Source organism: Penaeus monodon, chromosome 16 (assembly GCF_015228065.2).
Source record: "Penaeus monodon isolate SGIC_2016 chromosome 16, NSTDA_Pmon_1, whole genome shotgun sequence".
Lineage (NCBI taxonomy): Eukaryota > Metazoa > Arthropoda > Malacostraca > Decapoda > Penaeidae > Penaeus > Penaeus monodon.
Genome location: NC_051401.1, coordinates 44,791,262 through 44,802,539, shown reverse-complemented (window position 1 = coordinate 44,802,539; position 11,278 = coordinate 44,791,262). Strand labels below are relative to the sequence as shown.

The window sequence follows — 11,278 nt, the reverse complement described above, 5'->3', positions numbered from 1 at the left end:
TTGGACGCTCCATCTTTTTGAGTCTTATTTTAAAGTCAATAGTTAGTAGTTGGTGGTCAATGTTGCAGTCGGCACCAGGTCTTGTCTTGGCATTTTTTATGCAAATGTGTGTATATATATATAATATATATATATATATATATATATATATATATATATATATATATATATGTATATATATATATATAAAATATGGATGTATATATATGCATTTGTGTGTGTGTGTGTGTGATCATTATTACTGATATTATTATTATTATTATTTTTTTATGATTATCATTATTATTGTTATTATTATTATTACTATTATTATTATTATTATTATTATTATTATTATTATTATTATTATTATTATTATTATTATTACAATTACTACTAATACTAATACTTAATGTTGCTGGCATTAGGACCATTTTGATGTTATCTAAATGTTAATATTAAAGTGAATTCTGATTCTGTTTATCAGTGGTAATGATATTGTGAGAAGTAAAACAATAATAATAAGAGGAAAATGAAGATAGCAGTTAATGTGTTTTTAGCAAATTTTGTAACAGTATCAATGTTCGTGTTACGATAGTGGAGACGGGGAAATTATAAGGGAGGGTAAATATCCGTCGTTTGTTATTCCTGCTATTTTTATTTTTGGCGTATTATATTTTTTGTTAGCATCGGTGTCTTTGCTTTTTTAATGTCGGTTATTGTTATTAGTGGTTTTCTGTTACGGCTGGTTATGGTAATGACAAGGGTGATGATGATGTGCCTATCAGTTCTTTGTTGCATTTGTCATGGTATGTTTTTCGTTGGTTTCTGTTACTGTTGTTATCATTTTTATTTGTTATTGTGATTTTTATTAGAGTGATCATGATTATTAATGATGATAATAATAATGATAATAATAGTAATATGATGAGGATGATGATTATTGCTATCATTACTATTATTTTTATTATTACCATTTATATTATTATTATTATTGCTCTCCTTATCATTATTATAATATATATATATATATATATATATATATATATATATATAATATTATTTTTTTTTTTTTTTTTTTTTTTTTTTTTTTTTTTTTTTTTTTTTTTTTTTTTTTTTTTTTTTTTTTTTTTTTTTTTTTTTTTACTATTACTATTACTATTATTGTTGTTGCAGTTATTATTACAGTTATTATCTTTTCTGTTATTGACTTTTTTTATTTCCTTTCTCATTTGCTTACTTTTCTTATTACAAGTATGACAATTACTATTGTGTAGGTCGGGAATATTATTATTTTCATGTATTTCTTTAGCGGAGTTCTTGCCATGGTTAATGTTAATAATGATACTGATACTGATAAAATAATGATGATGATTTTTTTTGTGATTATGAGGATGAAGATGATCACTGTATTTTTATTTTGCTTTTCATAAATATTTTTTTCAGATAGTTGTCATTAATGTTGTGAAATTTGGTATTGTTGTTGATGTTTTTTGCTACTGTTGATATTTAATATATTTGCCATTATCAATGTTACTGTTCTTACTTTTTTTTTCCTTATTATACCTTTGGTTTGGTCATACTAATAGAAATCTTAGATTGTATTATTATTATTGTTATTTTTTGTATCATCATTCATTTATTAATGCATTTATTTTTTACTACATTTGTTATTTTTACCAATTTATTTAAATGCGGTTGTTTTTACTGTTACTACTTGACTGCGTTTCTCTCACACCGTCGACTAATTATTTTTCTCTCGTTTGCTTATAGGGACGATACTCGGGCAGCCGTCTGGACCAGTGCACCTTTACCCTGTACGGGGGCAACTGGAGATTCACACTTAACGGTCTACCACCGTGGTACTGAGGTTTGCCCCCAACCTCCATTCTGAGGTTACACAGGCCGTAACTAAGGTGGGTTACGCAGCGGTTTGGAGCAGGTTAACTCTAGGGGTTGGTATGGGTCTGTGGGTAAGTTTGGGGGGCCGTGGGTCAAGGTTTTGGTTCGTTGGGGTTTGGGGTTATGTTCAGGAGGGTAAAGGTCGTTCGTTGGAAGGAGGTTTAGTAGTTTGTAGAGTATAAAATCTGAATTAGTTAATGGAATGAAATGCATTTTCAACATCGGCATTTTAGTATTTTAAATATGTAAATGAGCATTTGGAATTCTTTATGCATTTTTTTTTTTTTTTTTTTTTTTTTTTTTTTTTTTTTTTTCTTTCTTCTGATTAAACCATTATCTCATTTACACAAGTCCTCCCATCCTCAAATCAGTAAAGACTATACGTAGGTAAACTAACATTGTTATAATGAATCCTTCGATATTCACATGCCCCTTCCGTTGCAAAGTTCGTTGACAGGCCAGTAAAAGTGGAATTCCTTCTGTCAAATTGAATCCCCCTCCCTAGGCACCCCCCCCCCCTCCTGCAGTTCATCTCGCTTCCATAGTAAAGTTCATATAGAATTCCTCTGGCAAAAATGAAACCCCATATCTACACGTCCCCTCCATCGCACAGTGCATCACACGGAATTCCTAATGCCAAGATTAATCCCTCTGCTGCATGCCTCCCCTCCATGCCTCCCCTCCATGCCTCGATGCCCCTTCCTTCTGCAGGCCTGTAGAGACGTGATAGGAATCCTCGTGCAAATTTTGATTCCCCTCCTTCACGCGTCCCTTCCTTCCGCAGGCTGATACACATTACCGTGGAGGTTACAAGAACCACAAGAGAACTCTTTTCTAAATTGCTCCCATCCCCCTTCTCGAATCTAATCCAAACATCGCCCAACAACAACAAGTGCTAAATAACAGAACTTCAACAAGACAACTGCCAAACCGTGCAAACATGAAGCTGGAGTGCAATTTTTTCACGGGGTCTGCGCGCATCCTCAACCAGGAGACGACCATGGATGCTATCAGGGACTTGACCAAGGAGACCGTGAGTCCTTCTTCTTCTTCTTCATCTTTATCTTCATCTTCATCTTCCTCCTCTTCTTCTTCCTCTTCTTCTTCCTCTTCTTCTTCCTCTTCCTCTTCTTCTTCTTCATCATCTTCTTCTTCTTCTTCTTCCTCTTCCTCTTCTTCCTCATCTTCCTCTTCTTCATCCTCTTCTTCTTCTTCTTCTTCTTCTTCTTCTACTTTTTTGCCATCTTTTCATCCCTCCTTCCTTCTCATTCTCTCTCATTTTCCTTCTGACTTATTCTCTCTCTCTCTCTCTCTCTCTCTCTCTCTCTCTCTCTCTCTCTCTCTCTCTCTCTCTCTCTCTCTCTCTCTCTCTCTCTCTCTCTCTCTCTCTCTCTGTCTCTCTCTCTCTCTCTCTTCTCTCTCTCTCTCTCTCTCTCTCTCTCTCTCTCTCTCTCTCTCTCTCTCTCTCTCTCTCTCTCTCTCTCTCTCTCTCTCTCTCTCTCTCTCTCTCTCTCTCTCTCTCTCTCTCTCTCTCTCTCTCTCTCTCTCTCTCTCTCTCTCTCTCTCTCCCTCTCTCTCTCCCTCTCCCTCTCCTCTCTCCCTCCCTCCCCTCCCTCCCTCCTCCCTTCCCTCCCTCCCTCCCTCCCTCCCTCCCTCTCTTCTCTCTCTTCTCTCTCTTTATCTCCCTCCTCCTCCTGCTCCTGCTCTGCTTATCCTTTCTTTTTCCTCCTCATCCTCTCCATCCCCTTCCTAATTCTCTTCCTCCATATTGATTTTATTATTGATGCTTTCTCTTCTGTGCTTCCTATCCTTTTTTATCTTTTATATGCATTTCAACCATTTCCCAGTAATTTGAACTTCCTGCTATATTTAATGTTGAAATAGATATTGATTTACGAACAAAAAGTTCAGACTGCGGTATTTATTATTTGAACTTAATGAACCTCCAAACTATTCTCCAAACTCAGCCTTTGGTAAGTGATCTCTCTCCCCCCTTCTCAGGGACGCGAAGACCCATTCTACGTTCTGGACATCGGTGACATCGTGCAGAAGATCAAGATTTGGCGTCTGAAGATGCCCCGCGTCAAGCCCTTCTATGGTGAAGATTTACCTGCCTTGTACTTTTTCATTATTTTCTTTCTCTGATGCTGGGATGGCACAGTTTACAAATTCTATTTACATGTAGATACGGCCACAAGAGCTCAGTCACCAAGGAGTTAATTTCTGTCTGGTCTCATCTGTTAACCCCATGCCTTGATTTGAAGAAAGATTTTTGTTTTTTAGTTCATATGGCTATTAGCATTGATTATACTAATTAACCCCTTGATTGCTAGGTGCTTTTGGGGCCATCTGTGTGTAAATAGAATCCTCAAAATATAAGTACAGTGGACAGTACAATTACCTGGCACCAATGGGTTAGGTAAAAAGTAATAGGACTACTAAAAATCTAGATTGACTTGCTTTCTTAAAAGATATTAAAAGGAATCTGTAGCTTGAGTTTTGGAGAATGAGATTGTTAACTTAAAGGTCCTTTCAGTATTTTCTCTCAGTAGATAAGTGCTAATGATCTAAAGCAAGGCAACTAGTCGAGACTGGAATATCACTTTCTTACTATCAGGTTTCTGAAATGCCTCGTGTTGCAAAGGTATATTTGATTATGACAAGAGAAGACTTAAAAAAAGAGAATTATGCTTAAGGCACTTTTTGTTAAATCTTCATTTGCCTTTACAGCTGTGAAATGCAATGACAATCAGACAGTGCTAGAGTTGCTAGCTGCTCTTGGGACTGGCTTTGATTGTGCTTCGAAGGTGAGGCTTTTGACAGCGTTATACAGTTCACCGAGTGTTCCGTTCGGACAAGTGGAGAGTTATATCATGTTTTACTCTGTTATACTTCTAGGAGGAGCAAATTTCAGCAGAGTGAAAAGGGCTGAATGTGCATGATAAGTTTGTTACATATATAGTCTAATAATGATAGCAATACACAAAATCTTAAACTTGTTGTAGATTCATTATTTAAACAAGTTCTTGAATTATTATTCACTGGCAGAGCAAAAATTCCCTTTAAGAGTGTTATATTTAAGAATATTTAGGTTGAGATAGTCTGATCTTGAGAGTGGATTATATCTCTTACCTCATTTAGTTTTCGTGAATAGTAATTATTGTTATATATAGATTTTTGTTTTTCTCACTCTGTCCACGCTTCTCCCTTTCACACAGGTGGAGATAAAGAAGATCCTGGACCTGGGCGTAGATAGGTCTCGCATCATCTACGCCCACCCGTGTAAACCAGCGTCCCACTTGCGCTATGCAGCCAAGGAGGATGTGTCCCTCATGACCTTTGATAACGAGACGGAACTCCATAAAGTCAAGGCTTACTACCCCAACGCCCAGTGAGTGACAGGGATTTCAGTGTTTTTTTTTTTTTTTTTTTTTTTTTTTTTTATTATTCCAAGAATATTATGATTAATTTTATTTGGTCATTTTATTTGTACTCATTGCATAGGAAGAAGTAGATTGTTTTGGTCCATACTTCTAAGGATTGGTAATAAATAGGATTGGCAGACAATAATAGAACATTACAAATTCAAGGGTGTAATCCCGAAGTGCACATTAAGTGGTGTGAAGTTTGGAAGCAGAGCTCTTAGAGAGGATTGGGTCAGTTGTAGGCGGTTGGCGTCAGAATGGCTTTTAGGCACATACTATATCCACTGTGATTTTATTTTATTAATGTTACTTACTCATAGATGCTTAGTCACCAATAAGCAATTTACTAGTCTCACCTATGTCACCCGTTTGACCTGTTCCTTGATTATATATATATATATATATATATATATATATATATATATATATATATATATATATATATATATATATATATATATATATATATATATAATATATATATATATATATATATATATAAATTTTTCTTCTTCTTCTTCTTCTACTTCTTCTTCTTCTTCTTCTTCTTCTTCTTCTTCTTCTTCTTCTTCATATATGCATTTTTTATTGCTGTTAGTATTTTGATAACATCACGGGAACATAAAGACAATAATAACAATAACAGCAATATTAATAGCCCTAGAAAAAAAAAACTTATTTCCCCAAAACCCATGGAAAGGGGAAATGAGGTGCGCTCACTTAGGGGGTCACCTAATTGCCTTCTTAGTGCCTGAGCACATGTGGAGCCATCTATGTGTAAACAAAATTCAGGAAACAGAACTGCAGGGGACAGTAAATGTACCCAGTGCCAGTAGGTTAATCTGCATAGAATTTGATTTTGTTATCACAAATGTGGTGTAAGCCCTGTGTTAGGCCATAATTTAAGAAAAATCACCTGGAAATTTTATTTAGCTGCTTAAGTTGAGCATTATTATTTTTTGGTTAATTCTTTATATGCACCTTTCAGTTGAAAGAAGTATTAGGGAAAGTGGGTGTGTCATGGACCGATCTTTCAAGGAACTGAGAACCATGGGGAAATTAATACACATGAAATGGAGTCTTTACAGGGAAAATGTGGGAACTACTGGGGTAGATTGTAGGTTAATTATTTATTTGCATGCTTATTTGTTTATTTTGAAGTGTCCTGTTGTAAATAGTATTTATTTTTTATTTACTTTTTTATTGGTTAAGGGCTTAGAATGAAAAAAATATTGCTGTCTCAAGAAAATGTGGATTTTATTCAGCCACTGTTTCTGTCGACTCATGTAATAGATAGTATGTTTATTTGTATTTCTGTAAGAGATATCTATTTTTGAATTACGAGCATTCCTGAACTTTCAGAAAAGTAAAAAACCTCATTAGGTATCACTAGGTACCATCATGAAAAGGAAAACTACTAATTATTTTTAAAAAATCACAGCTATAACCACATTTTCGCACCACAGGCTTGTGCTGAGGATCCGCTGTGATGCTGAAGACTCCCAGTGCCCCCTTGGCATAAAGTTCGGGGTTTTGCCTGAGGATGCTGGGGCTCTCCTGGCCACTGCCCGGGCACTTGATCTCAACATTGTTGGTGTCTCTTTCCATGTCGGGTCAGGCTGCCGTGAGCCCTCGGTGTTCCAGCGGGCAATTACCGCAGCAAGGCAGGTCAGTTAGTGAAAGGCTTCATTTACCAGTTAATGGTACTGTTAGTAAATTTTGGGGATCCCAGGGGGTTTGGTTCCTTGAAGGCTCCCCCTGTATTTTTAGAGAATGTACATGTCAGTATAAAGATTATTCAGCCATTCAACAGGCATTTTTTGGTGCAGAATGCTTTTAAAACAAATTACGATTTATTATCTCTATTTATTTACTGCACTAAATGCACACCATGAGGGTGAGGATGAGGATGTTGAACGTCATCATTTTCATAATTTCACTGTCATTATGTTTATGATTTTTAAGTATTTATTCTACCACCATTATCATCATATCTTTTGTTATTATTAGAATAATCATATTTTCTCATCTTTTAATATTATTTGTTTTCACTGCTGTAATATTTTTGCTCTTTTGTACAGTCTCTGTTCATTCTTGTATAACTACCAGATCTTTGATGAAGCCCAAGAGCTGGGTTTCAAGCTGAACTTGCTGGACATTGGTGGTGGTTTCCCTGGCACGCGCAACAGCACCTTGGACGAGATCGCAGAGTACGTCAACAACTCCCTGGATGAGCACTTCCCTGAGGGCTGTGGTGTCAAGGTAAGGGGGGGAGGAAGCTGTTCCTTAGTTTTGTTTTGGCTGTGGGGTGGAAATCATGGTCCTTTTTCTTTTCCCTTCCTTTCTTTTCTTTTCCCTTCCTGCTGTGAATTTGGTGAATTTCATTAACTTTATTGATATTGAAATACTCAGTGATTGATTTGATATCGAGTCATCGTCTTGATACTTAAAGGTAAAAATCGTATGTGAAATAAGAGCTTTTAGTGTAGGTTTCTTTTGTTTGGAAACATACTGAGGAGCAGTAAGTGCATGAATTAGCATGTACAAGTTAACCTCACCTGCTGAAAGTTTCAAAATATCACACCACATCTGTTGCAAAATTTCAGGTGATCGCTGAGCCGGGCCGTTATGTTGTGGCTTCGGCCTTCACCCTGGCCACCTACGTAATGGCCAAGCGGGAGGTGTGTGATGACAACGGCACGCTTCTTTCCACCATGTACTACATCAATGACGGCGTCTATGGCTCCTTCAACTGCACCTTGTACGACCACCAGGAAGTGTACCCCATGTTGCTTGAGGTGAGCTATTTGTGTGTTTGTGTGTGTGTGTGTGTGCGTGCGTGCGTGCATGTGTATGAGTTTGTGCATATGCATCTGAGTAAAGGAAGTCTTACCAGGGAGATTAAACATATTGGTTTTGAACAAAACCCATTTATGTATATCCTTTGTACTAAATATTGAACTTGGTTGATTACATATGCTGTGTTCATTGCTGAAAAGAATATAAATTTCATTGTCACTTCATTCATGTGAAGTGTATTTATGTTAGCTTTTTTATTATTATATTTTATTCTGCTGTAAAAGTTGTATTTTTATCATCTCTCTCTCCCTCCCTCCCCCTCTCTCTCTCTCTCTCTCTCTCTCTCTCTCTCTCTCTCTCTCCTCTCTCTCTCTCTCTCTCTCTCTCTCTCTCTCTCTCTCTCTCTCTCTCTCTCTCTCTCTCTCTCTCTCTCTCTCTCTCTCTCTCTCTCTCTCTCTCTCTCTCTCTCTCTCTCTCTCCCTCTCCCTCTCCCTCTCTCTCTCTCTCTCTCCCTCTCCCTCTCTCTTTCTCTCTTTCTCTCTTTTTCTCTTTTGCTCTTTCTTGATCTCTCTTGCTCTCACTCTCTCAGATTCCCTCTTCCTCTATATTCAGTTTCCACTTCTACTTTGTGTTCTTATTTCTTCTGTTCCTCATCCTTCCCTTGCTTCCCCTATCTCCTTCTCTTTTTCTTACATCTTTTGCTTCCTTATCATATTTCTCCAAATCCAAATTACTGAGCAAAACCTCTCTTCCTCCGCAGGACAAAGGCCCCGAGGAGTCTTACACACCCTGCTCGATCTGGGGTCCCACCTGCGACGGCTTGGACCAGGTGGTCTCCGAGGCCAAGCTGCCCCAGCTGGCTTGTGGAGACTGGCTGGTCTGGCCAGAGATGGGGGCCTACACCCTGGCTGCTGCTGGGGGCTTCAATGGCTTCCCCCTCCCCAGTGTACACGTGGTTGTCCCGCATCACACATGGTAAGAGCCAGCTAGCCAAGAGGGGCCCAGGGCTGTTGCTGTGAGTCAAGTTGTTAGGTACCTTTCTCTTTTGATGTGCAAGATAGTCTGATATGGAGAACCCAAGTTTGGCTATTTTGTATCTTTGTACAGATTTATAATAACATGTTAAAGGAAACGGCCACAGTTTTAAGGGGAATGATTACAGCAGTCTTAACTCCACTTCAGATGATAAGGCCAAGATGAAATTTCAGTCATTTGCCATGTGAAGAGGAGTCAAGTGACTCAGAACATCATAAACTGGTGATTCCTCTACTGCATGACTGTTTTATTACATGTCTACATTTGAGGTTACAAGAGCATAGTTGTTGAATTTGGGTTAGGATTGACTGGGAGGAACAAACATTGTTATTGTTTTAGATATTTTTAATATTACAATTATACAACCATTTTTGGGTCCTTGTATTTGATGTTGAGATTAAGCTAAAGCTTAGGTCCTTTTTGTATATCACTGAATAAATGTCATTCCTATTAAAAGGTGAAAAACATCATGTCTTACCCTCTTTATCATTATGACAGGCTCTACCTGGAGGAGTTCATGGGCTCAGTCGTCAACTTCAAGCAGATTGACGGGGCCTGCGTCATGATGGGCAGCTCTGAGAATGATCAGCAGCAGCAGCGTGAGGAGGGTGGCTCCGGCTCCTCATCCCTGGCGACCCGCTGGCCGTGCTCAGTCACCACTCATGACTCTGGCAACCTGGATGAGCAGCTGGCACACCTCACTGTCATCGATGTGGGTGAAATGTAAAAGGAAAGAAAACATCCAGATTTCCATGACCTTCCCTATGAATGAAGAAGTATGCATTGAAGTTAAGAAAAAAAAAAAGAGTAAATATAAACCAATCAAGACCAGTAACTGATTAAATGTTTGTTGTAATGCTGTTGGTATGTTGAATTTCTCCTTTCTTTTTTTTTTTCTCTCTTTTTTTTTTCTTATCTTGAGAGTTGATTTAACAGAATATTATCAGACAATCCATGTAAATTGGAGAGAAATCACCGACCGTAGAAAGGAATAACTTTTTTTCATGTTAGAAGCCATGGGATACTGAACGTATGCCAAGATGTTTTGGTTGTTTCGGGAATAGCCTTTTTGTTCCAAGATTGAAGAACTAATGTCAAACTTGTTCTTTTTCTCTCTCTCTTTTTTTTAGGGGTCTCTGTGTTATGTTAAGTGGTTGTGATCCCTGTAGCAATCAAGTGGCCATATCCTCATGGTTTTTGCTAGTAATCAGACACTTGGGTGAAGTAAGACCTGACTATGCTCACCAAGCTGTCAACTGAATAGAAGTGACTGTACTGCTAAATCTGTCAGTGTTACTCAGTCGTCTTTATCAGTCGGTGTTACTGTTTACATTTTACATGCTCGATTTAGTTGGCAATCACTAGAGCAAACTTGTATGAACTAGTAGAAAGCCCATCTCAAGCCCAAGTTTAGTTTAAAAGATCAAGACAGAAAGGAAAACCCTTATTACCAGACCTCTTTGTTCTCTCTGTTCTGCCACGCAGCTTGAGAAGTGTTGATCAGTACTTGCAGATTTATTGTTATGGTTATTTTATTTTTCATTTATTGTCATTCTCTCTGTTTCTTGGGTAGTGATTCCTCTTCTGCTTACTTCAAGTTTATAGTAGATGATCAAGGAAGTTAATACTGCATATATGTATGTTGTTTTCAGGGGATAGTTATTACCAGTATTATCATGGGTTCTTTGCCAAGCTTTTGCCAGTTCTGAAGATCAATCATTCAGTTGGTTAGAACAGTTGAGGTTACATTGCTCTCTTGTTATTAATAGCTCCATTTGGCTCCTATTTCTGGCATTTTGACATTCCAAGTTCTCTGGTGGGACTTGTAACCCTATGGCAATGTGTATCACAGCCAAGCTTACGGCACTGTTCTGCAGTGCAAAATCATATGAATTGGCGAAATAAATATAATAAATTTACCGGGTATTTTATTTTTCATTTTTATTCCTTCTCCAGGATATCTGGATGTCTGCAAACCGGGAAAGGTGTAGAGATTGACAGCTTTCAGATATTTTCATAAGTGGCATTGCTGTGATTGGATGTATAAACTCACTTAATGAGGGCTTTTTTTATGTGCAACTTTCATGAAAGCTGGAGTAAAATAGAGCAGAGAATGTTCAAACGCTCACTCACTCTTT

The 11,278-nt window shown here is 37.6% G+C and overlaps 1 protein-coding gene across 2 annotated transcripts in view; it reads left to right on the top strand.

The window, feature by feature from the left end:
* The window catches only part of LOC119582846 (ornithine decarboxylase-like), a 21,380-nt gene extending 10,321 nt beyond the window's left edge, over positions 1-11,059 (top strand). For both annotated transcript variants that reach the window (XM_037931322.1, XM_037931323.1), the window contains exons 2-11: positions 1,753-1,895; positions 2,666-2,914; positions 3,883-3,979; positions 4,612-4,688; positions 5,100-5,272; positions 6,773-6,974; positions 7,416-7,568; positions 7,913-8,104; positions 8,866-9,080; positions 9,639-11,059. In XM_037931322.1, coding sequence (XP_037787250.1) covers positions 2,822-2,914; positions 3,883-3,979; positions 4,612-4,688; positions 5,100-5,272; positions 6,773-6,974; positions 7,416-7,568; positions 7,913-8,104; positions 8,866-9,080; positions 9,639-9,867 — 1,431 coding nt within the window. In that variant the 5' untranslated portion in view covers positions 1,753-1,895; positions 2,666-2,821 and the 3' untranslated portion in view covers positions 9,868-11,059. The remainder of the gene's footprint in view (positions 1-1,752; positions 1,896-2,665; positions 2,915-3,882; positions 3,980-4,611; positions 4,689-5,099; positions 5,273-6,772; positions 6,975-7,415; positions 7,569-7,912; positions 8,105-8,865; positions 9,081-9,638) is intronic.
* Positions 11,060-11,278: the final 219 nt, after the last annotated feature.